Raw genomic sequence first — 23,656 nt, 5'->3', positions numbered from 1 at the left:
GCCTGCAGTGCTGGGCGGGGGCTGCGTGCTTTCCAGGGAGGCTGTGCTGCCTGGTCCCCGGAGCGCCCGAGGCCGGCTCTGAACTCGCCGCACCGCCCTGGTGCCCACACTCGTGTTCATTCTGAAACAGACCTTGTGACGCAGGACCACTTGATGCCTGGCTGACGCGTCACTCCTGATAAACGTGTGCATTAACTTTACGATCCATCTGAGATCTGGTATTTGCAAGCGTGGGGGAAAAAGTGGGTCTTCAGGTTGAGGAAATATGTTAGGCCTCTCAGCGTAGACATGGAAAATAGTTCACTTGTGGTTGAACTCTTGTAAAATGCCACCATTTCAGCAATTCTGCCTCCTCTCACATAAAGAATCCTGTGGGTTTAAAAACACGTGTTTGGCCCTGAATGAAACGGCAGCAAGTCCTGTCAGCCTTCTCTGCTTTGTGTGTGTGTAAGTGTGTGAGTGTGTATGTGAGAGAGAGAGAGTGTGTGTATGTATGTTTGTGAGAGAGTGTCAGTGTGTGTATTTGTGTGTGTCTGTATATTTGTGTGTGTGTCAGTGTGTGTGTAAATGTGTGAGTGTGTATGTAGGTATGTGAGAGAGTGTGTATATGTGTGTCAGTGTGTGTATGTGTGTGAGTGTGTGAGAGTGTGTATGTTTCTGAGAGTGTGTGTATGTATGTTTGTGAGAGAGTGTCAGTGTGTGTATTTGTGTGTGTCTGTATATTTGTGTGTGTGTCAGTGTGTGTGTAAATGTGTGAGTGTGTATGTATGTATGTGAGAGAGTGTGTATGTGTGTGTCAGTGTGTGTGTATGTGTAAGTGTGAGTGTGTGAGAGTGTGTTTGTGAGAGTGTGTGTGTATGTGAGAGAGAGTGTATGTGTGTGTGTGAGTATGTGTATGTGTGTGTATTTGTGAGAGAGAGTGTGTGTGTATGTATGTGAGAGTGTGTGTGTATGTGAAAGAGAGAGAGTGTGTGTGTGTGGTTATGTAACTTCTGTCCCTCTTCTAGGGCCTCAAACCACTGACCCTTGTCCCTGAAGATTAAAGGGTTTTCTCCTTTGTGGTGCTTTGGACCTTAGGCTATTTAAGTATATATATATATGTATATTTTAACAGTTTACAATTTTTAAAATATGTTTAACAGTTTAAAAGTGGACGATTTAGTTCTGGCTGGGCTGGGCCCCCTTGCTGCGTGCGGGCTTGCTCCAGTTGCCGGGCGCGGCGACGCCCCTCCTCTGCGGTGTGCAGGCTTCTCGGCGGCGGCTTCTCTGGTTGGGGAGCGCGGGCTCCAGGGCCACCGGCTTCCACAGCCGCAGCTGGTGGTCTCAGTGGTTGTGGCCCTTGGGTTTAGTTGCCTGGTGGCTTTGGGCTCTTCCCCGGCCAGGGATTGAACCCGTGTCCCATTTATTGGTGGGCAGATTCTTATCCACTGCATTGCCAGCAAAGTCCTAAGCATACATATTTTTATTGGTTAGATTCCATTCTGGTGGCTCCTGCCTGTGTAACGTTGACAAAAAAATGATGATTTGAAAGTGAGTCTTTCCCAAAGTGAGATTCTATAAAATAACTGGTTCATATTATTGAAAACTATCAAGGCCATGAAAAACTGAAGAACACTTCCAGATTCGAGAAACTAGAGAGAGTTTGACAACTAGATCCTGTGTGAGCGCTGGACTGGATCCTGGACCAGGAAAAAATACCTTTTCTTCCTTTGCTGTAAAAGATGTTGGCTCAGATGATGAAGAGTCTTCCTGCAACGTAGGAGACCCAGGTTCGATCTCTGGGTCGGGAAGATTCCCCTGGAGAAGGGAATGGCTACCCACTCCAGTGGGTAGAGTGGGAAAGAATAGAGATCTCTTCAAGAAAATTAGAGATACCAAGGGGACATTTTATGCAAAGATGGGCTTGATAAAGTACAGAAACAGTACAGACCTAACAGAAGCAGAAGATATTAGAAGAGGTGGCAGAATACACAGACGAACTGTACAAAAAAGATCTTAATGACCCATTCAATCACAATGGTGTGACCACTCACCTAGAGCCAGACATCCTGGAGTGTGAAGTCAAATGGGCCTTAGGAAGCATCACTACGAACAAAGCTAGGAGGTGATGGAATTCCAGTTGAGCTATTTCAAATCCTGAAAGATGATGCTGTAAAAGTGCTGCACTCAATATGCCAGCAAGTTTGGAAAGCTCAGCAGTGGCCATAGGACTGGAAAAGGTCAGTTTTCATTCCAATCCCAAAGAAAGGCAATGCCAAAGAAAGTTCAAACTACCACACAATTGCACTCATTTTACACTCTAGCAAAGTAATGCTCAAAATTCTCCAAGCTAGGCTGCAACAGTATGTGAACTGAGAACTTCCAGATGTTCAAGCTGGACTTAGAAAACGCCGAGGAGCCAGAGATCAAATTGCCAACATCCATTGGCTCATAGAAAAAGTAAGAGAATTCCGGAAAAATATCTACTTCTCTGATGTGAGAGTTGGACCATAAAGAAGGCTGAGCACCGAAGAACTGATGGTTTTGAACTGTGGTGTTGGAGAAGACTCTTGAGAGTCCCTTGGACAGCAAGGAAATCAAACCAGTCAGTCCTAAAGGAAATCATCCCTGAATGTTCGTTGGAATGACTGATGCTGAAGCTCCAATACTTTGGCCTCCTGATGAGAACTGACTCCTTAGAAAAGACCCTGATGCTGGGAAAGATTGAAGGCAGGAGGAGAAGGGGAGGACAGAGGATGAGAGAGTTGAATGGCATCACCGACTCAATGGAGATGAGTTTGAGCAAGCTCCGGGAGTTGGTGATGGACAGGGAAGCCTGTCATGCAGCAGTCCATGGGGTCACAAAGAGTCAGACATGACTGAGCAACTGAATAGCAACAACCCACTCCAGTATTCTTGCCTGGGGAATTCCATGGACAGAGGAGCCTGGTGGGCTAGAGTCCTTGGGGTTGCAAAGAGTTGGACACAGCTGAGCAACTAACACTTTCACTGTAAAAGATGTTGGTGGGACAGCACAATTTGAACAAAATCACAGATCAGATTAGTGGCATTGTATCAGTTTTAAGTTTCTGATTGTGATCATCTTACTTTGGTTATGTAAGAGAACGTCCTCATTTTTAAGAAGTACACACTGAAATGTCTCAGGCTAAAGGCCATCATGTCTGCATCTTACCCTCATTTTCCCCAAGTCTGAACTATTTTAAAAATATTTAAAAAAGAGCCTTTTCTGCGTTCCCAGACCCACCAACTCTCTTAACTCAGCCTGCAAATGGCAGTGGCATCTTGATTTTGGCCAAGGCTGCGTGTCCCTGGGGAGAAGGCAATGGCACCCCACTCCAGTACTCTTGCCTGGAAAATCCCATGGACAGAGGAGCCTGGTGGGCTGCAGTCCATGGGGTCGCTGAGAGTCAGACACGACTGAGTGACTTCACTTTCACTTTTCACTTTCATGCATTGGAAAAGGAAATGGCAACCCACTCCAGTGTTTTTGCCTGGAGAATCCCAGGGACAGGGGAGCCTGGTGGGCTGCCATCTATGGGGTCACACAGAGTCGGACACGACTGAAGTGACTTAGCAGCATCAGCAGTGTGTCCCAGGGCAGGTAGCTGTGCCGGCTGTGTGTTCTGGGAACGGGAGAGGTCCTCATCTGCTTGTTTGGAAACTTCCTCTAGTTAAATCAGAGTTCTAGAGCACAGCCTTTGTGCCTGGGAGGAACTTGGTTCTGCTTAGGCCTAAAAAAAGCTTTCAGATGCTTGAACACCTTGGAGGAGGCCAGCTTGTACAGGAAACCATGCTGACCAGCACTGCTTCTTTCCTCTTCTCCTCTCTCGGTGGGAGGAAGTTCTTGCTGGTGCAGAACCCGGACAGCTGGTGTGCTGGTGTGGAAAGAGGAAGCAGGGCTGGCCTTGTTGGCTGCTCGGCTGCTTGGGGCCTGCCCTGGGCCTGGAGCTGGGGCTAGAATCCCCTCTATTGTACCCCAAACCACTCAAGCAGCTTAAGTAAAAGATGGGGTTTCTGAAAGGCGGAAGGGAGGGGGACCCCCGGGAAGGGAAGGCGTTGCAGAGCCTTGAGCAGGCGCTCCGAGCGTCCCAGCACCTGTGGGCCCAGCGCGGTGACTCGCCGGGCTGCGGGCCTCCCCCACAGAGCAGCCTTGGCTGGGTTGGTAAGGGATCTGGCTGGGTGATTTCAGAGTCAGGGTCAGGATCCCAGGTTGTCTCCTGCACCCTCCGCCTGCTCTCCTCTCATTTGCTTGCTCTTCCCTGTCCGTGGGCACCTCTGTGTCCTCATCTTGCCCTCCTCTGGCTTCTTCCATTCTGGCCCTCGGGAGAGGATTGTATGTCAGAAGCACGGCAGCAGGATCCTCCTTATGTGCGGGGCACAGTCCCTAAAGAAGCTGGGTTTGGGAGATGCCCCAAGAAGTTGGAGTTCAAGGTGGGGCAGAAAGGTGGGCAGAGGCATAGAGCTGGGCACCAGTCCCTAGCCGCGATTCTGCTGCTTCCCAACTGGGAGGCCCTGGTGCTATCTCCCCATTTTCTTTCTTTCTTTTTTTTCCATGTATGTTCCCATCCCTTTGCCCCTGTCTTCCCAGGCTCCCTGGTTGGGTGAAAATTGCTGTTGGGTGATTGGGCCTGTGCGGTGCTGGGCGGGGGTGCTGTGGTCCCTGTGGGGCTGGCCCTGGCTCCCTGGGGGCTCCTGCCCTTGCAGCCCTTCTCTGCCCCCCTCCCAGCTCTGGGGGCCTCTTGCCTTGGCACCCTAGACCCTGGCTCTGCCCCAGGCACAGTCTTTCCACTTCTGCCTCTGCTGCAAAATTGCCAGAGCTGAAATCAGATCCTCCCGGCTGCCCGTCCATCCCCCAGGGCTAGTGATGGCTACTCCCTGGGTCAGGAGAGGCAAGGAGGGCAGGTAGCAGGGGGACCCAGAAGCGTGGCTGGATCCCTGCAGGCAGAGCACAGAGTGGAATCTGGGTTCAGGAGCCGGACCTGTGCCGCCCAGGATGGCAGTCACCAGCCCTGTGGGGAGACTCGAGTTCTACTTTAAAAATGACAGTTTAATACGGTATCCAGTCAGCCGCACTAAGCACACATCAAGTTTTCATTTAGCCACGTGTGGCCGGTGGCCTCTGCCAAGCCCTGTGCAAACTCAGAGCATCTCCGGTGTTGCAGAAAGCTCAGCAGACAGCCTGGGGGCTGCTTGATCCTTCTCACCGAAGCCCCGGGAAAGTGGGTTCTTTGTGTTTTAGCAGCTGCCACAAGTGCTCTTAAAGAATAGATTGGATGGGTGGGGGGGAAGCATTAAAAACATGCCGGTTACCTTAGAACTGGTTGGGAAGTCAGAGCGTGTCTGATGGTGCCTTGCACCTTGGAATTCTGGAATGTTCCTGCTACAGAGACTTTACATCCCAAATCTCTTGTTCTTCTGCTTCTGTCATAATTTCTGCTTTATTCTTGTTCTGTATTTTTTTTTCCCACGTGGATTCACATTTGTCCTTTGTTTGAAAGTGAGACTTAATGACTGTAAGTGAAAAGCCATCAGAGGGAAATAATTTTGTTTAAAGCAAGGTTTTTAGCGAAGAATCACGTGGATAAGCCCTGCTTGCTGACTTTGAGAGCAGCGCTCTCTTGTTTCCAGTGACTGTATCAGTTTGCTTATCAAATTCTTAGCAGATTCCCTTCTCCAGGGAAGGCTCTGAGCCTGACCAACTCCTCCTCTCTTAGAAGGGAGATGAGCAAATGTGAAGAATCAGAGTGGCTCCCAATGCAGGCTTTCTCCTTGGGAAAATCAGAAGGGGTGAAGGAGGGCCCGAGAACGAATAGCTGCTTTGCTGTTACTGAACACACACCCGTGTTCCCCTCCAGCGGGGTCTCTGCGGGGCGGCCCAGGGCGTGGGTGGGGCGGGTGTGATTTGGGGCCACCAGCTGACCTGGTGCTTTTGGGCCCCAGGTTCCTTTCATGCTCCTGTGATCACTGAGCATTTCAGAGAGATTCTGTTTTTATGGGTAGCATCTATTACCCATTTTTAAAAACTGTATTCATTTTTAAATGAATTTTTATTTTTAAAACTGTATTCATTCATTAAAAGTGACAGTAATAAGCCTATTACATGCATATCTTAATAACTTAACCCTATTACATGTATATCTTATCAAAATAACTTAACCCCCCAAAAAAATTGTGAAAAGAAAGCCGTCATTTTGTGGCTTTTGCAAGTCTCTTTCCTATCGGGCTTAATAGGAGAGCTGGATTCTCATTTCTGCTCCTGCCTTCATTCGTTCTCGTGATGGCACATATCAGGTAGTCTCTGGAAAACTCCATTCAACAGTCACAAGAGAACGAAAGTGGAAGAGGCAAATTAAATTGAATTTGATTATGAAAATGATTTTGACCGTGCAGAGTCCCAGAAAAGGTCTCCAGGAACCCCCGACCCCTACCTCCGTGTTCCCTGGACCAAACTTTGAGAACCATGGGTGAGGGAAAGCCAGGTGGGATCTGTTGATGCTCTGTAGACTGACACTCCCCGTGCGAGACCCCGGGCCAGGCCAGCCCTTCTCCCTGGGGCCGAGGTCTCTTATCTGGGGACTGGGGATCTTCTTGCTGAGCCTGGCCACGCTGCCCTGCAGGGTCTTTGTGAGGCTCAGAGCATGCCTGTGAAATCTTTCCACAAGCAGGGAGCAGTGTGTTTATAAGTGGCATGACTCGGGACCTTTTGAAGTTCGGTGACTTTAGTTTGTAGGACAGTTATTTTTAAAACCTGATGTCCTTTCCTCACCTCGCTAGGTTCTGGGGAGGCCTTTGTGAAGGGGAGAGGCTGCCCTTCTCATCTTCCAGGCAAGATCATTGAGGCTTAGGTGGCTGGGTTGGCCAGAAAAAAGGGCTTGTCCCCAGTGTGACCAGCCTGCCCACCGCTCCCCGGGCACCCTGGTGCAGGCTTCGTGTGGCGGGGTTTCTTGTCTGGTCCAGGGCCATGTTTCCAACACACCGACACGTTCACACAGGAGCCTGTGCCACCTCCAGTTCTCCGCTTGGATAAACTGCCCTCAGTCTGAGTCACCTAATGGATGTGACACAGTTTTCGGACTGCAAGCTCTGAGGTCTCATCCAAGCCAAGGGATGGCTTAGAACTCCTTCGGATGCTGATCTAAAAAAGAATCCGCTGGTAAACAGCCCTGGCTGGCGTGTGGCTTATTTTTCTCGACCAGTGAAAGGTCTGCTCCTTCTCCCGAGATGTCTTCTGAGCTTATCCGTGGGTCACTAAGCACAGGGAAACAGTTGGCTGTCCTCCCTGGACACGCCAGGAAGCAGCCCCAACTCTGATCTTGGGAGACACATTGCTTGTAATTGTAGATGACAGAGAGCCATGGTGGAGTCCTTTCTCGAACTAGGAAATAAGGCAAAAAGTACAAGTTCAGTTATGGCCAGCTGGCTTTAAGATGAATTGGAAAAAAAAAAAAAGAGAGAGAAATTCTTTGTACAGAATAGGTTGAATTAAGTTCCCCAGAAGCTCTTTGTACGTATGGCTTTACAGAAGCCCTCCAGCAATCACCTGTATTTAGTTACAGAACTTTGCCACTTTATAGACTGTGATTGACTTTCCCCTCCCTGAGTATATCAGCATGACTACCTTAAGGCATACAGTAGTTTTCAGTATTTTTTTTTAAGAGACTTAGTTCAGTTGCAAAGGACAGAAATCCAGTTCCAACTAGCTTAAAACATGAAGCAGGGGTGACGATTGTGTGCGTCTGTGTGTGAACCATTTTGGCTCGGGGGAAGTGGAGTTTAGGGTTAGACTGTAAAGCGTTGCTACTAGGACTCCTTCCCTCCCTGCCTCTGGGGACTCTCCCCTCATGGTGCCCAGAGGGCTGCTGTCTGCTCCAGCTTTTAGTCCATCTTCTCAGCCATCTCAGTACAAAAAATTTCCTCTTAACAGTTTCAGAAAAGTCCCAGAATGAAATCTTACTGGTTCTGATGGGTCCTGTGCCCTCCCTTAATGATGACTGAAGGTAGGAGTATCCTGTACTGATGCCCAGGCACGCGATCGGTTCTGAGACCAGGGTGAGGTCCGGTAAAGTCAGGGCTGTTACGCTGGGTAGGCAGGGAAGATGTTGGTTTTGTGGGCTCCCGCACCTCAGGATTTTATGGTGAATTGTTACTCGGACAGCCGTGCCCCTCTGTGGAATGGTGGAAGAACTAGGTCCGCTCTCTTATCAGGGAGAAGGCTGGCTTTGTGTTGAGTGCTTAACACATCTTGGATGAATAGTTGTTGTTTGGCTGCCAGCCAACCCTGCGTCATCATCCCTGGCAGCACAGCCTCTTTGATGGAGGGAGACGCTAATGTCAAATGATATCTCTTGGACTCAGCAGCCTTCGATGGTCACACGTTCGACCAGGCTGGTGGTCCCTGAATCTGCCTGCCAGATTCACGTGGGGACCCCAACCCAGATTTGATCTGCGGATGCTTCTGCTTACAAAAACACTGTGGTAATTTCCTACAAATTTTAAAAAGGGCAAAAAACAAGACAAAACAACCCCTCCCAACTAGTATCCGATCCTCCCACCCCAGCCCCATCTTTCTCTCTCTTAGAGGCAATTTAATTGATCCGTGTAACGCATTTTAGCTGATGATTTAGGTATTTATTTCCGTCACTCTAAACAGCAGGCTTTGTGTGGCTGCTTCTGGACATTTCGTTTCAGTTCTTACCCCACCATGCTGCTATGGAAGAGGAGGCTCCAGTCTCCTTCCTCCTCTGCCCCGCCCCCCTTCCTCCCGGCAGGACCAAGTTGCAATCAGCCTTCAGCATGTGCATTGTTGCGGCCTGGAAAGTTCTGTTCACAGTCCCGAGGTTTACTTTTCTTTTTAAAAAGAAAACCTCTTTTCTGTCCGTATCCATTTATTTATTTATTGGTCTTACAGCCTGTGGGATCTTAGTTACCCGACCAGGGATCATACACTGCCCTCCCTGCTATGTAAGTGCGGATTCTTAACCATGGGACCCCCAGGGAAGAGGCAGAGTGGTGTTCAGGCGTTACTGACAGCAGGCGCTTGGCGGGTAAACGGAGGCTTACTCAAGAAACCTACCCTGTCTCCCGATGCACGTGGGCTCGAGGTCAGAGCCTGGGAGCCGCTCCCGTGGCCTTCCTCCTGCCAGCCCTCCCATCTGCTGCCCTTGGCTCTGCTGGTCCTTCAGCTGCGATGCCCTCTTCTCTCTCTGGTGAAATCCCCCTCTCTGCAAGTCCTGGCTGGGATGACTCTCTCTGGGTGTGGCCGTCCTGGGTGTGTGTCTGCTGCAGCATGTAGACCGAGGTCTGTAGTACCCATCACACTACATGGTGCTTATTTATTTATCACTTGAGGAAGTCTAAAGTGAAGTCTTAGCTCTACCACGTCCCAGCTTTGTGAGCTTGGGCAGGCTCCCTGGTCACGCTGTGCCTCAGTTTCCCTCTTTGGACAATGTGGATCACACCCATGGCACTCACGGGGAACTGTACTCAATATCTTGTAGTAATCTAGAATGGAGAAGGATCTGGGAAGAAGAGATAGGTGGGTACAACTCGATCTCTGTGCTGTATACCTGAAGCTAGCACAGCCCTGAAAGTCAACTGTCCTTCAACTAAAAACAAAGAGCAACCGAAGCACCTTAGCTGGTAAGGTTGTTAGTGACTGCATACACGGATGGATAAAAGCATCTGTGTCTGCCCCATGGGAGACTGGCCATCTGCTCCCTGCATGCCCTTTCACGCAGGTAGGTGGCTTATATTATAGTCGCTGGTGTCTGGAGTAGCTCTGGGCAAATCTGAAGTCTCTGAGGGCTGGGAAGGGGAGGTCAGTGGGTGAAGCGGGCTGGGCGTGGCTCAGTCACAGGGCCTGGGGACTGGAAAGGACCGTCTCTAAGGGGTGTCTTCTCCACTTTTAACCAGTGGTTGCCAGGTAGGAATGGGGGCCCAGTGTTGCCTGATCATTTGATTAAAAAAATTTTTTTTTTGTTTCTTTACGAGGAATTTGGAATCTAAATTAGAATAAAATTATATGAGTTTTCCTGAAATGGATTAATTATGTAAAATTTCCATTTAGTATATAGCACACAGCCAAGGGCACGAGGCCTGTGGGTCCGTGGGCTCCTGGTTTGGGGCCCAATTCTCAGTTCCCAGAGAGGATGGAGAGAGATAGTGTGACCCGCCCCCGGTCACATGCTGACGATCTGGGCTCCGGTTTTCCCGCCTGTGGCCTGGAGATGCAGTTGTGTGTGTGGGTGTGTTTGCAAAGCAGGTTTTCCTCCCTTGGGTCAGCTGCCCCTCAGAGCCACCCCCTTGTAGAATCATGGGTCTCTTTTTATGCCAGGGGGGAAAAAAACATTGTGTGCATTTATTGAGTACCTACTGTGTGACCAGGAGCTAGCTGTTAGGCACCCAGCTGTTACAGTCACTGGTGCCAGTAGCAGCTCTGGGCAATCAGAAGTCTCCGAGGGCTGGGAGGGGAGGTCAGTGGGTGAATCAGGCTGGGCGTGGCTCAGGCACAGGGCACGGGGCTGGAAAGGACTTTCTCTAAGGGGTGTCTTCTCCTCTACTTCTAGCCCCTGGTTGCCAGGTAGGAATGGGGGCCCTGTGTTGCCCGATCTAGGTGTTAGCTCTTAGGAGATGGAAAAGAACCATTTTATAGGTAGTAAAAACGATGCGTAAAGAATTGACTCAATCGGAGCTTGTAGATAGAGGTTTAACCCGGTTTAGCTCCTTGTCTCTGCTGAAAGACTGGAGCTGCAGCCAACACGTTGCCTCCCACGGACTGCAAGTCAAGCCCGACAGCAGCTCAGCAGGGCTTTGCTTGTCCCCGGGCGGCCCGCACGCGCGTGCGCGGCGTGTCCTCTGGAGGACAAGTCTAACTTGTTCTGTCCTCAGCAGCTGTAGCTGAAGCACGTGACTGCAGACCTGGCCAGAGAAGAGGGAAGGCGGAGCAGCTTCTGATGATGAGGACGCATGACTGGAGGGAGGGACCATGGGTATAGGATGGGGGCGCCCAGGGGCTGAGATGCTCTGTGTAAGACAAAGGCCATGTTCGTATGTTTCAAACCCACCTAGAAAGCCCAAGCGCGAAATGATGGGGGGAGAGCGAGTTAGGCGTGATCAGGGCCTTCCTGACCCCTCTGTGAGCTCTCCCAGTGACCCGTGAGGTCCATATAATCTTCTGCTTAGAAGCAGTTTTCAGATAGTGAGGCAGCCCCTTTGCAGCCAGCGACAACCACGTGTGTACCAGTGGGGTGGCCGGCTGCTCCTGGGGCCCCCCTGCGGCTGGTGAGCATGTGCTGTTCCTCCTCCCCCAGGGCCCACATCGCCCCTCTGATGCAGGCAGACTCCCCAGGCTGTGGCCGTGCCAGGCCAGCTCCCTGGGGGAGGAGGGGTGGAGGGGCCTGGGTCTCTGAAGCCCCAACCAACCCTTCCAGTGTCTTCCTAGAGCTGGAACCAGACTGTCTTTGTGATTCTTCTCCTCCTTGGGTCATCTGTGGACCTGGTTTCCTGACTTTGACAGTGCAGTGAAGCCTGGTGCCGCCTACCCCCGATTCCCCTCTCCCCGACGCCTGTCCAGGCCCGCATGGCTCGTGGCATCTCTGGAGGGCGTGGCCGCCCTTATCTCTAGCCATTCCCCACATTCTGGATGTCCAGCTTCCTGCAGTCTCTGGAAAACGCCAGCCCAATCCTCCCCTCCGCTGTGGGCATGGCTCTGCTGGTGCTCTGGACTCAGTGTCTCCCTCCTCCCATCCGTGCTTCAGGCCTCCGTGCGGATGGTACCCCTGGGAGCTCCCCACGAGTCCCCCTCTAAGGGCGAGTCTCCCACCCCCCTTACCTGGCCTGCTGAGGCTCTGGGTCCTGGGTCCCACGCCAGCTGTGCCGGTCTCATCCTCACACACTCTCTGGGGATGGGCTGTGTTTATCCCCGTCTCACCCCCCCGGACTAGAGGCGTCCTGAAGGCAGGGACCAAGCCCAAGGCAGAGCACAGGATCTGGCCTGTCGGAAATTGGCACACACTGTTTAGTGTTGTCCGTGTCACAGGACTGGGGACATCGTGGGCGTGTGACGAGTGCTGCCATCATCATGGACTGAGGCTGCCGGGGTGACCAGGTTAGGCATCTTCCCCTGGACGGAGCTTTGTGGTCTAACCTACTCTCTCTGATGCTGTAGTCATGGCCTCATTGATTAAGCATATCTAAATAAAATGAACCAAGTGAAAAGCTCCTTCTGTCTGTCTCACTAGCCAGGGTCAAGTGCTCAGTAGCCACGTACAGCCGGGGGCTGCCATGCCAGCTGGCACAGGTGCTGGGACGCTTGCAGTATCACACCAGATTCTCTCGGGGGCCGTTGTTGTTGACACGGGCTTGTATGCACAGGCTTCCCGGTCGAGTGGAGGCCCTTCCGGAGGCTTCTGGGGAAGTCAGGTGGATTTCCACAGGCTCCTTAAGCCTGAACTGTCCTCAATTTCCTGTCTGCAGGATATCCGTCAGAAGTTCCGCTCTGTCCTTGTGGAAGCAACGGTGAAGCTGGATGAACTGGTGAAGAAGATCGGCAAGGCCGTGGAGGACTCGAAGCCCTACTGGGAGGCTCGGAGGGTGGCGAGGCAGGTAAGCGCCTGGTCTGCCCATTGCCCTGCCTGGCGCCATGGGCACCTCTGATCTCCAGGCCCCCCTGCTGAAGGTCGGGGTGCAGGAGAGCCGTGACTTCATCAGGAGGCGTGTTTGGAGTTGGTGCCTTGTTTTCGCACCCCACAGCCTGCCTTCATTCCCGCTCTCAGTGCTGTTAAGGCCATGTGGGTGCTGGCGTTTGGATGTCCCCACCGGTGGTTTCCCCGATAGCTGAGTTGGTAAAGAATCTGCCTGCAATGCAGGAGACCCTGGTTCGATTCCTGGCTTAGGAAGATCCCCTGGAGAAGGGATAGGCTACCCACTCCAGTATCAAAGAGTCGGATGTGACTGAGCTTTCAACAATATATTATTACGTCCCTGGTGGCTCAGATGGTAAAGTGTCTGCCTACAATGTGGGAGACCTGGGTTCTATCCCTGGGTTGAGAAGATTCTCTGGAGAAGGAAATGGCAACCCACTGCAGTACTCTTGCCTGGAAAATCCCATGGATGGAGGAGCCTGGTAGGCTACAGTCCATGGGATCGAAAAGAGTCAGACACGACTGAGCAGGGTCACTGGGCAATGCCTCGCTGCTGGAGTTGGTACCTGGTCCACTTCCCAAGAGGCCAGGCCAGCTCACGTGGACGGGAGGCTGTGATTAGACCACCTGGCTTGTTCTCTGCTTTCCTAGTGACTGCCTGTCAGCCCCAGGAAGAACACTCCTCTCGAATTCTCCTTCCAGGTTTGGGAGGAACTGACCATTTCCTTCTCTTGAAACATTGGTTTTTTTGTCCCGAGAGCACAGACAGGCGACAGAGGACCTGAGACCAGAAAGGGGGGAGGCCGCTGGGGCTGCTGGCTTCAGAGGGCATCTTCCGTGGATCATCAGCGGTGTGAGGACCTCCCGGGGTCAGGTTGAGGCTCCAGGAACAGGAGGGAAGAGAGTTCCCAACACACAGCAGAGCTGGCTGGCTCACCCCCAGGGCTCAGGAGTTGGTCCATAGTGAGGTCCTGTCCCTGCTGTGTGTTTGGTGATGGAAGATGCTGCCTCCCCGAGTCTCTGCCTGTAAGCCGATCCTCGGTGAGGGTGGGTTCCCCTGCGAGCCCCCTCTGCGTGTGCACCGTGTGTTGTTGGGAGGTGGGGAGGCAGCAGGCAAAGGGGAGCCCTTGGGAAGGGGAGCCCCAGGGATGCAATAAGACTGGAGCTATGGAGGATCTGGGGCCAGGACATGGGCATTCCTCTCCCTGGCCCTTCTCCGGGTACCCCTCAGATGTCTCATCGGGGATCCCTTTGATGTTTGGTGGTTCTGCCCAGATCCTCGCTGCAGGCTTGGGTTTTGCAGCTCCGAACCTTGAGCTGAGCTTTCTGCTTGGAACCTGATGCAGACGCTGCCTTGGCTCCTGGACAGAGCGGCCTGAAACCCGCCCTTCCCTGGCCTGCTGCCCTGGGCTGTGTGATGTCATGGGGCCTGGGTGCCTTGGCCTGCGAGAAGCCTGTGTCTCAGCCACTCCGCTCTCCTCCCTCTGTGCTCCACCCAGGCCCGCAGCTTTCCAGGGAGAAGAAGTTCTTCTCCAGAAGGTGCTCACCAGTCCCCAGAAGCCCCCCACCCTGAGGCATCCCCCCTCCAGGGTGCCCTGTGTCACAGCCTTCAGCGTGCCCCCTATTGGGAGATGGGTCTCACCCCCCCATATCCCAGGATGGTAGTGGTCTTGACCTCATAGTATGAAGGGTTCTGTTTAGATTGAAGGAGATGTTTCTGATACTGTAAACATTGGGTCAGTCCTGAGGAAGGCACGAAATCCCCTCTTCTGAAAAGGCTCCGTCACTTGAATCCTTGGGCCTTTTGAGGCCACAGAGGTCCCTGTGCTGTTGGGGGACTTTGCAGGGGCCTGTGAAGGTGTCCCCTTGGACCCTTGGCAGTGGCATCCCCACTGGGAGTTTCCCCACTGTGTCCCCAGCACTGAGATTTTGGAGCGGAACTGCTGAAGGGACCTCTGTGTTCAGGGGCCTCTGGAGTGGGCCCTTCGGGTTGCCAGCAGCCCTGGCTGACGTGTGGTGACCTCCTCTGGCTGAGCTGATTCCAGACCTCATCCTGTCTCAGAGTCTTTGAACTTGTGGATCCCTTGGTGTGTGGTCTTAACTGCAGGATTTGCCTGGTCCATCCCATCTCCTTCAGGTTTCTGTTCAGATGACACTTTATGGTGGCTCAGAGGGTAAAGAATCTGCTAGCAATGCGGGAGACCCAGGTTCGATCTCTGGGTTGGGAAGATCCCCTGGAGAAGGAAATGGCAACCCACTCCAGTACTCTTGCCTGGAGAATCCATGGACGGAGGAGCCTGGTAGGCTACAGTCCACGGGGTTGCTAAGAGTCGGACATGACTGAGCGACTTCACTTTCTTTTCTATGAACGAGGCCTTTCTGGGCTCACATTGGAATGATAACTGCCAGCCCACCATCTCCATCACCCCAAACCCCGTTCCTTGATAGGCCTTTTCTCCATAGCTGTTCTCACCCTGTGACCTCTTATCGTCTACTTATTTATGGTAGTGAAATCCCACTACCCGACGTAGAGAATTTGGTCTTAGAGAAATTTCCAGACTTAGAGAATTTGGCCTGCTTGGGTCATTTCCATGTCTGCAATGCGGCATACAGAAGGTGTTCAAGTCTTGAGGAAATGAGCAAATGAACCAGTAAGTGAATGAGAGGTTGATCAGATGTTCCTCCCAGCCCTCCCTCGGCATGCCGAGCTTTCCCTTTTGATTATTGCATTTCTCACAGCTTCTCTGCTGCCATGTGGCTAGGTGAGCAGACTGGCAAATCCGGCTCCATCTGGGTTGGGTTGATTCAAATCGGATTTGGTGGGTGAGTCCCCAGTTGGCTTCAACACACCTGGAATAGGTTTCACACCACTCCCTTTTCTCTGCACCCCAGTCCTCTTAGATGGAAGAAGATAGTGGGGAGCTGGGTTGGGCGGGCACTCCTGCCGGCCAGTCGTGAATCGTGGCTTTGCGTTTCCCTCTCATCTCTTGGCCAGGGAAAGCCTTGGTCACGCAATGACTGAGTCCCGTGGGCAAGCCACGGAGTCATCAGGCCTCATGATCCGGTACAGACCCTGGGGCTAAGCTCTCTCTATCAGCTGGCAGAGCCCAAGATGAATGTCGAGGGAATCCTGCCCGGCTTTATGCCTGCAAACCACCCCCCGCAAATTCCTTCCTCCTTACAAGTGGGCAGGAAGAAGGGCAGAGAAGGCTCAAAGTGACCCCTGCGCCTCAGCCTCCGGGGACCTTGTTGGTCTCCAGCCGAGGAACTGACAGGGCCCTCGAAGGCCAGGGCTGGGCGCGGATGTGCCTTGTTTCATCTCTGTGGACGGTGGGCCAGCTGGGCTTGGCCCAGTGGCCGGGTCTGTCTGTGTGTCTGTGTCCTCAGACCTTCCTGGTGGCAAAGGGGGCGGGCCTGCCTCCAGCTGCTGCGAAGTGGGGCTCCCTGTTCTCTCCCTCTGCTCTTACCTCCGCCCCTTCCTGTATATGTTTACAAGCCCCTCTGACTGTGTGTAGCAGCGATGGTGTCAGAGATGCCTTCAGAGCATCTCCTCTAAGAGTGTATTATAAGGCACCTTCATAGCCTCAGCATCCTCATCACTGTGGCAACAGTGATCTGAATACAGTGAAACAGTGATGGTCACAGACCATGAGAGTTAGGAGGTGTCCTTCGGCCTTAGTGAAGTGAAAGTTGCTCAGTCGTGTCCGACTCTTTGCGACCCCATGGACTATATACAGTCCATGGAATTCTCCAGGCAAGAATACTGGAGTGGGTAGCCGTTCCCTTCTCCAGGGGGTCTTCCCAACCCAGGGATCGAACCTAGGTCTCGCACATTACAAGCAGATTCTATACCATCTGAGCCACCAGGGAAGCCCAAGAATACTGGAGTAGGTAGCCTATCCCTTCTCCAGTGGATCTTCCCGACCCAAGAATCAAACCGGGGTCTCCTGCATTGCAGGCAGATTCTTTACCAGCTGAGCCACCAGCGAAGCCCCTCTTATGACTTAAATAAGATAATATTTGATGACGGAATCCGTTTATGACCTTGTTATTGTTGTTTAGTCACTAAGTTGTGTCCGACTCTTTTGTAAACCCATGGACTGTAGCCCACCAGGCTCCTCTGTCCATGGGATTTCCCAGGCAAGAGTACTGGAGTGGGTTGCGATTTCTTACTCCAGGGGATCTTCCTGACCCAGTGATCAAACCTGCATCTCCTGCATTGGCAGGTGGGTTCTTTACCACTGAGCCACCAGGGGAGCCCCCATGTGACCTTAGGCTTCATTTAAAAAAAAATTTTAGAAAGTTCAGAAAAAAATAAGTCCCTATACATTCTGTTAATATTTATATATGTCCTTTTTCTTGCCTGGAGAATCCCATGGACAGAGGACCCTGGTGACCATGGGGTCTCAGAGTCAGACACGACTGAGTGACTAGCACACACACACACAATTTTTCTTGAAAATAATGAGATAATACTGTGGTATGGTTTTATGATGTCCGGAATGCTCGTATCCATCCATCCATAGTCTCAGGGGAACAACGGAGATTTATAAAGGGAAAGACTTATACAGCTTGGTTTTCCAAAAAGAGTTTACAGAGATCTGTGGTTGTTGGGCTGTTAGAAATTGTGTCTGCTCATCAGTAATTTGCACTGACTTTATTGTTCCTGATGTCAAGTCATTTTCCTACCATGAGTCAGATCCAGTCCTGTGATCTTGAGAACCTAATCTGGGTTCTGCTAAGACGAGGCAGGACACTTTTTTTTTTCCCCTGGGTTGAGCGGAGGCAGGAAACAGACTTTGATTTATTTGAGGGTTTTTGTCTGTGAGCCAGAGCTTGTCTTTAAGGTGGCTTTGACATATCTGCCAGCCCGTCTAGCCTTCTGTGTGTGGCCGGGACGTTCTGACGAGGGGGTGGAGCCCTGTGACTCAGCCCGAACGACAGTTTCTTGCTTCCTCTGCTCCTTGGGATCTAAATAGCCCAACAGTGGCCCCAAGCCTATCATATCATTCCTGCCAGTCCCAACCCTTGTTATATTTTTCCTTCTTGAAAAATTACAGTAAACTGCATTTAGCATAGGTTTTACCATTTTAACTTTTCAAGTGTACAATTCAGTAACATTAAGTACATTCTTACTGTTGGGCAGCCCTCAACACCGTCCATCTTTAGAACTTTATCATTTTCCCAAATTGTAGCCCCGTACTTTGTAAGTAATAACTCCCCACTGCGCCCTTTCCCCAGCCTTTGACAACCACCATTCTGCTTTCTCTGTGATCTTGACTCCTCCAAGTACCCCATGAAAGTAGACTTGTAAAGAGTTTGTCCTTTTGTGACTGGCTTTTTTTCACTTAAGCACCATGTCTTCAAGGTTTATCCATGAAGGCTGTGTTGGAATTGCATCCCTTTTTTGAGGCTGATTAATATTTCCACTGCGTGTGTAGACCACACTTAGTCATTCAGCTCATTTTCCTACCATGAGTCAGATCCAGTCCTGTGATTGCAGGTCTTCAGGCCACCTTTATTATTTTTAAAATGGTTCGAGTATGTCAGGAGACTTTGCAACTCTGAAGTGCAGCACAAATGCAAAACAGTGAGGGTTATTCAGTGCTGACAGTTGCCCGTTTTATACTTACGGGGCCCACATCCAGTCCTTTAACCTCCTTTGGGGAGGTAGTGGGAGGGGAAATGTTTGAAGCTTAGCTGACTTAACTGTAGGACAGCTGGCAAAGCTTGGCCTCCGAGCCAGACTGCCTGGCTTTGAATCCCAGCGTACCACGTAAGAGCTGTGGGACCTAGGCAGGCTGCTTACTGTTCATGCCTCAATGTCTTCATCTCTAAAATGGAGCTGTAGGGCCTTCGCTGGTGGTCCACTGGTTAAGACTCCCAGCTGCCAATGGAGGTGGCTTGGGTTCGCTCCCGGTCGTGGAACTAAGACCCTGCATGCTGTACAGCGTGGTCAAAAGAAAAAAGAAAAATGGAGTTGTGTATCTGTTAGCTTTTGCTGTGAAACAACCAAACTCAGTGGCTTTATACGTTTATTTAGCTGATAGTTTTGCTGGGCAGTTTTCTGATCTCAGCTTTTGGCTGATCTCATGAGTATACAGTCAGCTGATGGGTTGGCCGGGGGTTGGTTGCTCTGTAAAAGATTTATTTTTCGGCTGTGCTAGGGTTTGCTGCAGGCGGGCTTTCTCTAGTTGTGGCCAGTGGTGGCTGCTCTTCTTTGCAGTGTAAGAGCTCCTCACTGCTGCAGCTTCTCTTGTTGTGGAGGACGGACTCGAGGGCTCCTGGGCTCTAGAACGCAGGCTCAGTAGCTGCGGCACACAGGCTTACTTGCTCTGTAGCATGTGGGATCTTCCTGGACCGGGGTTGAACCAGTGTCCCTTGCATTGCAAGTCAGATGCTGAACTGCTGGACCATCAGGGAGGCCCCTGGGATGGCTTTATCTGTCACAGAGTTGGCTGGTTGTCAGCTGAGGTATTGGGTGGCTGGCCTACAGGCACCTCATCCCACAGGCTAGTGTAGGCTTCTTCATATGGTGCTGGGGTTCTAGGAACAGAAAGGGAGTGAATGTGAGTGAAAGTTGCTCAGTCGGGTCCGACTCTTTGAGACCCCAGGAGCAGAAAGGGCAACCCCTTTTCAGGCTTCTGCTTGCATCACATCTGTTAATGTACTGTTAGTCAGAGTAAGTCACACGGCCAGTCCAAATGCAAGAGGTGGGGAAAAGATAAACTCCATCTGCAAAGCACCTGCAGAGGATTACGGCCATTTTTGCAGTTTAGCATGATGATTATAAGTTAGTTCATGTAAAGCATTGGATGAAAGAAAAAGAATGTAAGTTATTGCCCCAGATGTATTTTTCTATCAAATAATATCTTTCTAAGGTGAATCTGCTACATTAAAAAACAAAACAAAAACACCACCGCCACCCTCAAAAATGCCCTATGGGTAGAAGAGAAAACAGTCCTCTGCTGGTTGGCAGGGGATGTGGAAGATGCAGATAGAAGGGTGATGCCAGGCAGGGCAGGTAAGAGCTCAGTTGCTTGTGAAGATAAAATCTGGCAGAGGACAAGAAGAGGGCAGCTACCTTACCTGTTCCTGATGGAAAGCCCTCCAAGCCCAAAGGGATGGGTGAGCGCTGGGGACCTTGAACGGCAGGGAAATCACGTTTTCAATGAGAGGAAGCTGGCAAGTACCCTGAATTCCCACGTTAATCCCACTGTAGTCTTCTTTATTGGGAAATCTGGACATTGGCTTTGTTTGCAGAAGACCTTCCCTAGGTGGAGAATTACCTCTTGAGAAACCTGTATGCAGGTCAGGAAGCAACAGTTAGAACTGGACATGGAACAACAGACTGGTTCAAATAGGAAAAGGAGCACGTCAAGGCTGTATATTGTCACCCTGCTTATTTAACTTATATGCAGAGTACATCATGAGAAACACTGGGCTGGAAGAAGCACAAGCTGGAATCAAGATTGCTGGGAGAAATATCGATAACCTCAGATATGCAGATGACACCACCCTTATGGTAGAAAGTGAACAAGAACTCAAAAGCCTCTTGATGAAGGTGAAAGAGGAGAGTGAAAAAGCTGGCTTCAAGCTCAACCAACATTCAGAAAACGAAGATCATGGCAACTGGTCCCATCACTTCATGGCAAATAGATGGGGAAACAGTGGAAACAGTGGCTGACTTTATTTTTTGGGGCCCCAAAATCACTGCAGATGGTGACTGTAGCCATGAAATTAAAAGATGCTTACTCCTTGGAAGGAAAGTTCCAACCTAGACAGCATATTAAAAAGCAGAGACATTACTTTGTCAACAAAGGTCCATCTAGTCAAGACTATGGTTTTCTCAGTGGTCATGTATGGATGTGAGAGTTGGACTATAAAGAAAGCTGAGTGCCAAAGAATTGATGCTTTTGAACTGTGGTGTTGGAGAAGACTCTTGAGAGTCCCTTGGACAGTGAAGAGAGCCAACCAGTCCATCCTGAAGGAAACCAGTCCTGAATATCCATCGGAAGGACTGATGCTGAAGCTGAAACTCCTAATACTTTGGCCACCTGATTTGAAGAACTGACTCATTGGAAGAGACCCTGATGCTGGGAAAGATTGAAGGCAGGAGGAGAAGGGGACGACAGAGGATGAGATGGCTGGATGGTGGGGGCTGGGCGTCAGCAGCATGGAGGGGACACTTACCTGGAGGACGGTGTGTGGTCAGAGGTCTAGGACGGCGGGAGGAGGGGAAGGTGAGTTGCAATGCTCTTTGTACCCCAGGCCCTTTCTCAAGAGCTGTGCAAGCTCCAGGTAGCATGTTTAAAAAACATATTTTGCAGAGGAGGAGACTGAGGCTTAGAGAAGTTGGGTGAATCAGGGGCTCCCGTAGCCCCCCTTCATTAGGATCTATGGGGCTCCCAGGCCTCCAGGGGTGGGTCCCTTATGGGCATGAACCCATCGCAGCCACACAGGTTTGCCAGGCAGCGGGGGGACAGGGACTGAGGCTCTGGGAGGTAAGGAGAGTGTCCGGACCACAGGCCCCGTGGAGAGGAGCTGAGATTTGAACCCTAGTCTCCCTCCTCCTGGCGGCAGGCCACTGCTGACGCTTCGACAGCATTTAGGGATGGTTGGCAGGCGTGAGCACAGCCTGGCACATCCCAGGGGGAGCAGGTAAGAGAAGTGATCGACTCGAAGGGCTGCCTTGCCACCCTGGGGTAACTGTGGGGCCTTTGCCAACCGTTGCCCTTTGAAACTCCCTCCCTGCCGGGACCCCAGTGTCCTTCCGTCCTGCCTCCCTGGCTCCTCGTTGCTTGTGTTTCTGCTGAGCCCGTGTCTGCCCGGGGTGGGCAGTGCTCCCTGGGGGCCTGGGTGAGGAGGTCTGGGTCACTGACGTCCTTGGCCACATTCCCATGGGGTGGCTGTGGGTCGGGTCCTGGGAACTGCGTCCCCCGGGCGCCCGGGCTGAGAGCTGGGTGACGGGGCTGGGGATTTACAGCAGGCAGGGGGTGTGCCGTTGACCTTCCCGGGCCCGCGGGACCAGGTCCTGCCTTGCAGTCCTGGTGGCTGATTCTGGGGAAGGAGCAGCTGTGTTTGGGAAGCCTCGAGTCTCCTGTCGGGATGGGGTTTGGGGGGCGGGGGGAGGAGGGACGGCCCCCCTGACCCAGGGTGAAGACTCCTGATGGACAGTGGGTCTCCAGGCTCCCTTGGGAAGGGTCCACCCCCTCCACTCCCCTTGGAGTTGCCGCCCTTCCTGCTGACCTGCCCTTGCTTTGGTCGGATGGACGGACGGATGTCTTCCCCTGGCTGATGGCTGTGTGGGCGGGGGCTGATCTGAGGTTTTCTCTCCTGTGGTTCGAGAACCATCTCTACCTGCATTTGACTCTTTCCTGCCGGGCAGGGCGGCGGGAAGCCAGGATCGGGGCTAGTGGCAAGCTGTGATCCCAGAATGCTGTCCCCCAACGCCTGGTGGGTCGGGGGGACTTCCCGGGGACTGTCCCTTTTTCTTTAGTGGCCTTTCACTGAGGCCTGCCCCCTTCCCGTAAGTGCTGCTCAAAGCTGACAGCTGTGGTTTGTCACCGCAGACCAGCGGGGGTGGAATTCTGCGCCGAATCTGAAACCACAAGCCTCCTTGAACGTTTCTCTTTTTCTCTTCTGTCTTCTCTGCCCCCTCCTGTAAATCATGGGCCTTCCCTCGGAGGGAGCAGCAGGGTGACTGGTTTCTCAGTTGATGGATAGCAGAGTATTCTTGCTCCCAGTTTTGTCAACGTGAGTAGGCCTTTTATGTTGCCAGGCAACAGAATTTGGTCCCCAGCCAATGGTAGCGTTCCTCTAGAGCATTTTGACTTACCTTTCCTCACCTGGGGACGCCCCCTGCCTGCCCTACTGTGCTCCTTTCCTCTCCCCTTTCCCCCACTCCCAGTAAGACCTCATGTCCACGCTTCCCTTCTAGGAAGACTTCCCATCTAAGATTCTGGTGAGCTTATTCACACTGAGAAGTAGATGACTGATAAGGTTTCGAGGTTTACGGTCTTTGGATGTACAGGTCCTTCTGCTTAGAAACACCCCCATGGCTCGGGGTGCTCTGCTTTGGGCCTGGTGGTACGGCTGAGTCCCAGCTCGGGGCTCATCACACAGTGGGAGCTTCTTGAAACGTGTGTGACGGAACCACCCCCATCACAGCGAGAAAGAGATAGTGAGGAGTCTGGGCCACAGGCGAGTTTCCTTTTATGTGTGGTGGAAGGTCCTGGTGAAGTTTAAGCCCTAAATGGGTAGGGTCAGCAGAAAGGACACTGGACACCTGGTTCAGTTTGAGTTCCTAATCCTTGTTTGTTTTTTTAAGCATCTTTCTGTCCGATGCAATACTTGGGACACATTTCACTGAAACAGATTGTTTACCTGAAATTCAAGTGGACCTGGAAGTTCGGTGTTTTTATTTGCTAAATCTGGCAGCCCTGCCGAGGAGGGGAGTTGTGGTCTGAGTCATCGGCCAGATGGAGAGAGTAGTAGTTTCAGAGTCAGCCTCTGTTCTCAGGGCCCCTGCAGTCACAGCGCTCACAGCCTTGCCACCCGGCAGGCTCACGTGTTAGGATTCCAAATAACTAAAACATGCCCAGCCTTTGGTGCTTCTAGGAGGAAATGGGGTTTCTCAGATTAGCTGCCTGAGTCTGAGATTTTTTTTTTCTGTCCTTTAAAAATTTCTTTAAAATGTATTAATATTTACTTTTTCATATTGAATTCTTGTTTTACAGTTGTACCGCGAGGCATGCAGAGTCTTAGTTCCCCGACCGGGGACCGGACTCGTCCCCCAGGCACTGAGTGTGTGGAGTGTTAGCCCCTGGACCCTCCAGGGAAGCCCCTCTGTCCCCTCCCGACCCTCCCTGGCTTGATGGCTGCCTTTCAGGGGGGTTCGTGGGGGACCACACCCGCTGGGTCTCTTTGAGGGACCTTGCAGAAGGTGGGCTCCCAGCTGTTCTTCCTCCGACTTCTCCAGCCACTGCCCGTGGCCAGCCTCCCTCCGGCTCTCT

General features: G+C 51.8%; 1 protein-coding gene across 1 annotated transcript in view; it reads left to right on the top strand.

Moving 5' to 3' along the window:
* The window catches only part of SH3BP5 (SH3 domain binding protein 5), an 81,345-nt gene that overhangs the window by 18,138 nt on the left and 39,551 nt on the right, over positions 1–23,656 (top strand). The window contains exon 3 of the mRNA NM_001206288.3: positions 12,475–12,603. Within this exon, the coding sequence (NP_001193217.1) occupies positions 12,475–12,603 (129 nt within the window). The remainder of the gene's footprint in view (positions 1–12,474; positions 12,604–23,656) is intronic.

The sequence above is a fragment of the Bos taurus genome, chromosome 1 (assembly GCF_002263795.3).
Source record: "Bos taurus isolate L1 Dominette 01449 registration number 42190680 breed Hereford chromosome 1, ARS-UCD2.0, whole genome shotgun sequence".
Lineage (NCBI taxonomy): Eukaryota > Metazoa > Chordata > Mammalia > Artiodactyla > Bovidae > Bos > Bos taurus.
The sequence above is the reverse complement of the archived record's forward strand: the minus strand, read 5'-3'. Positions and strand labels throughout refer to the sequence as shown.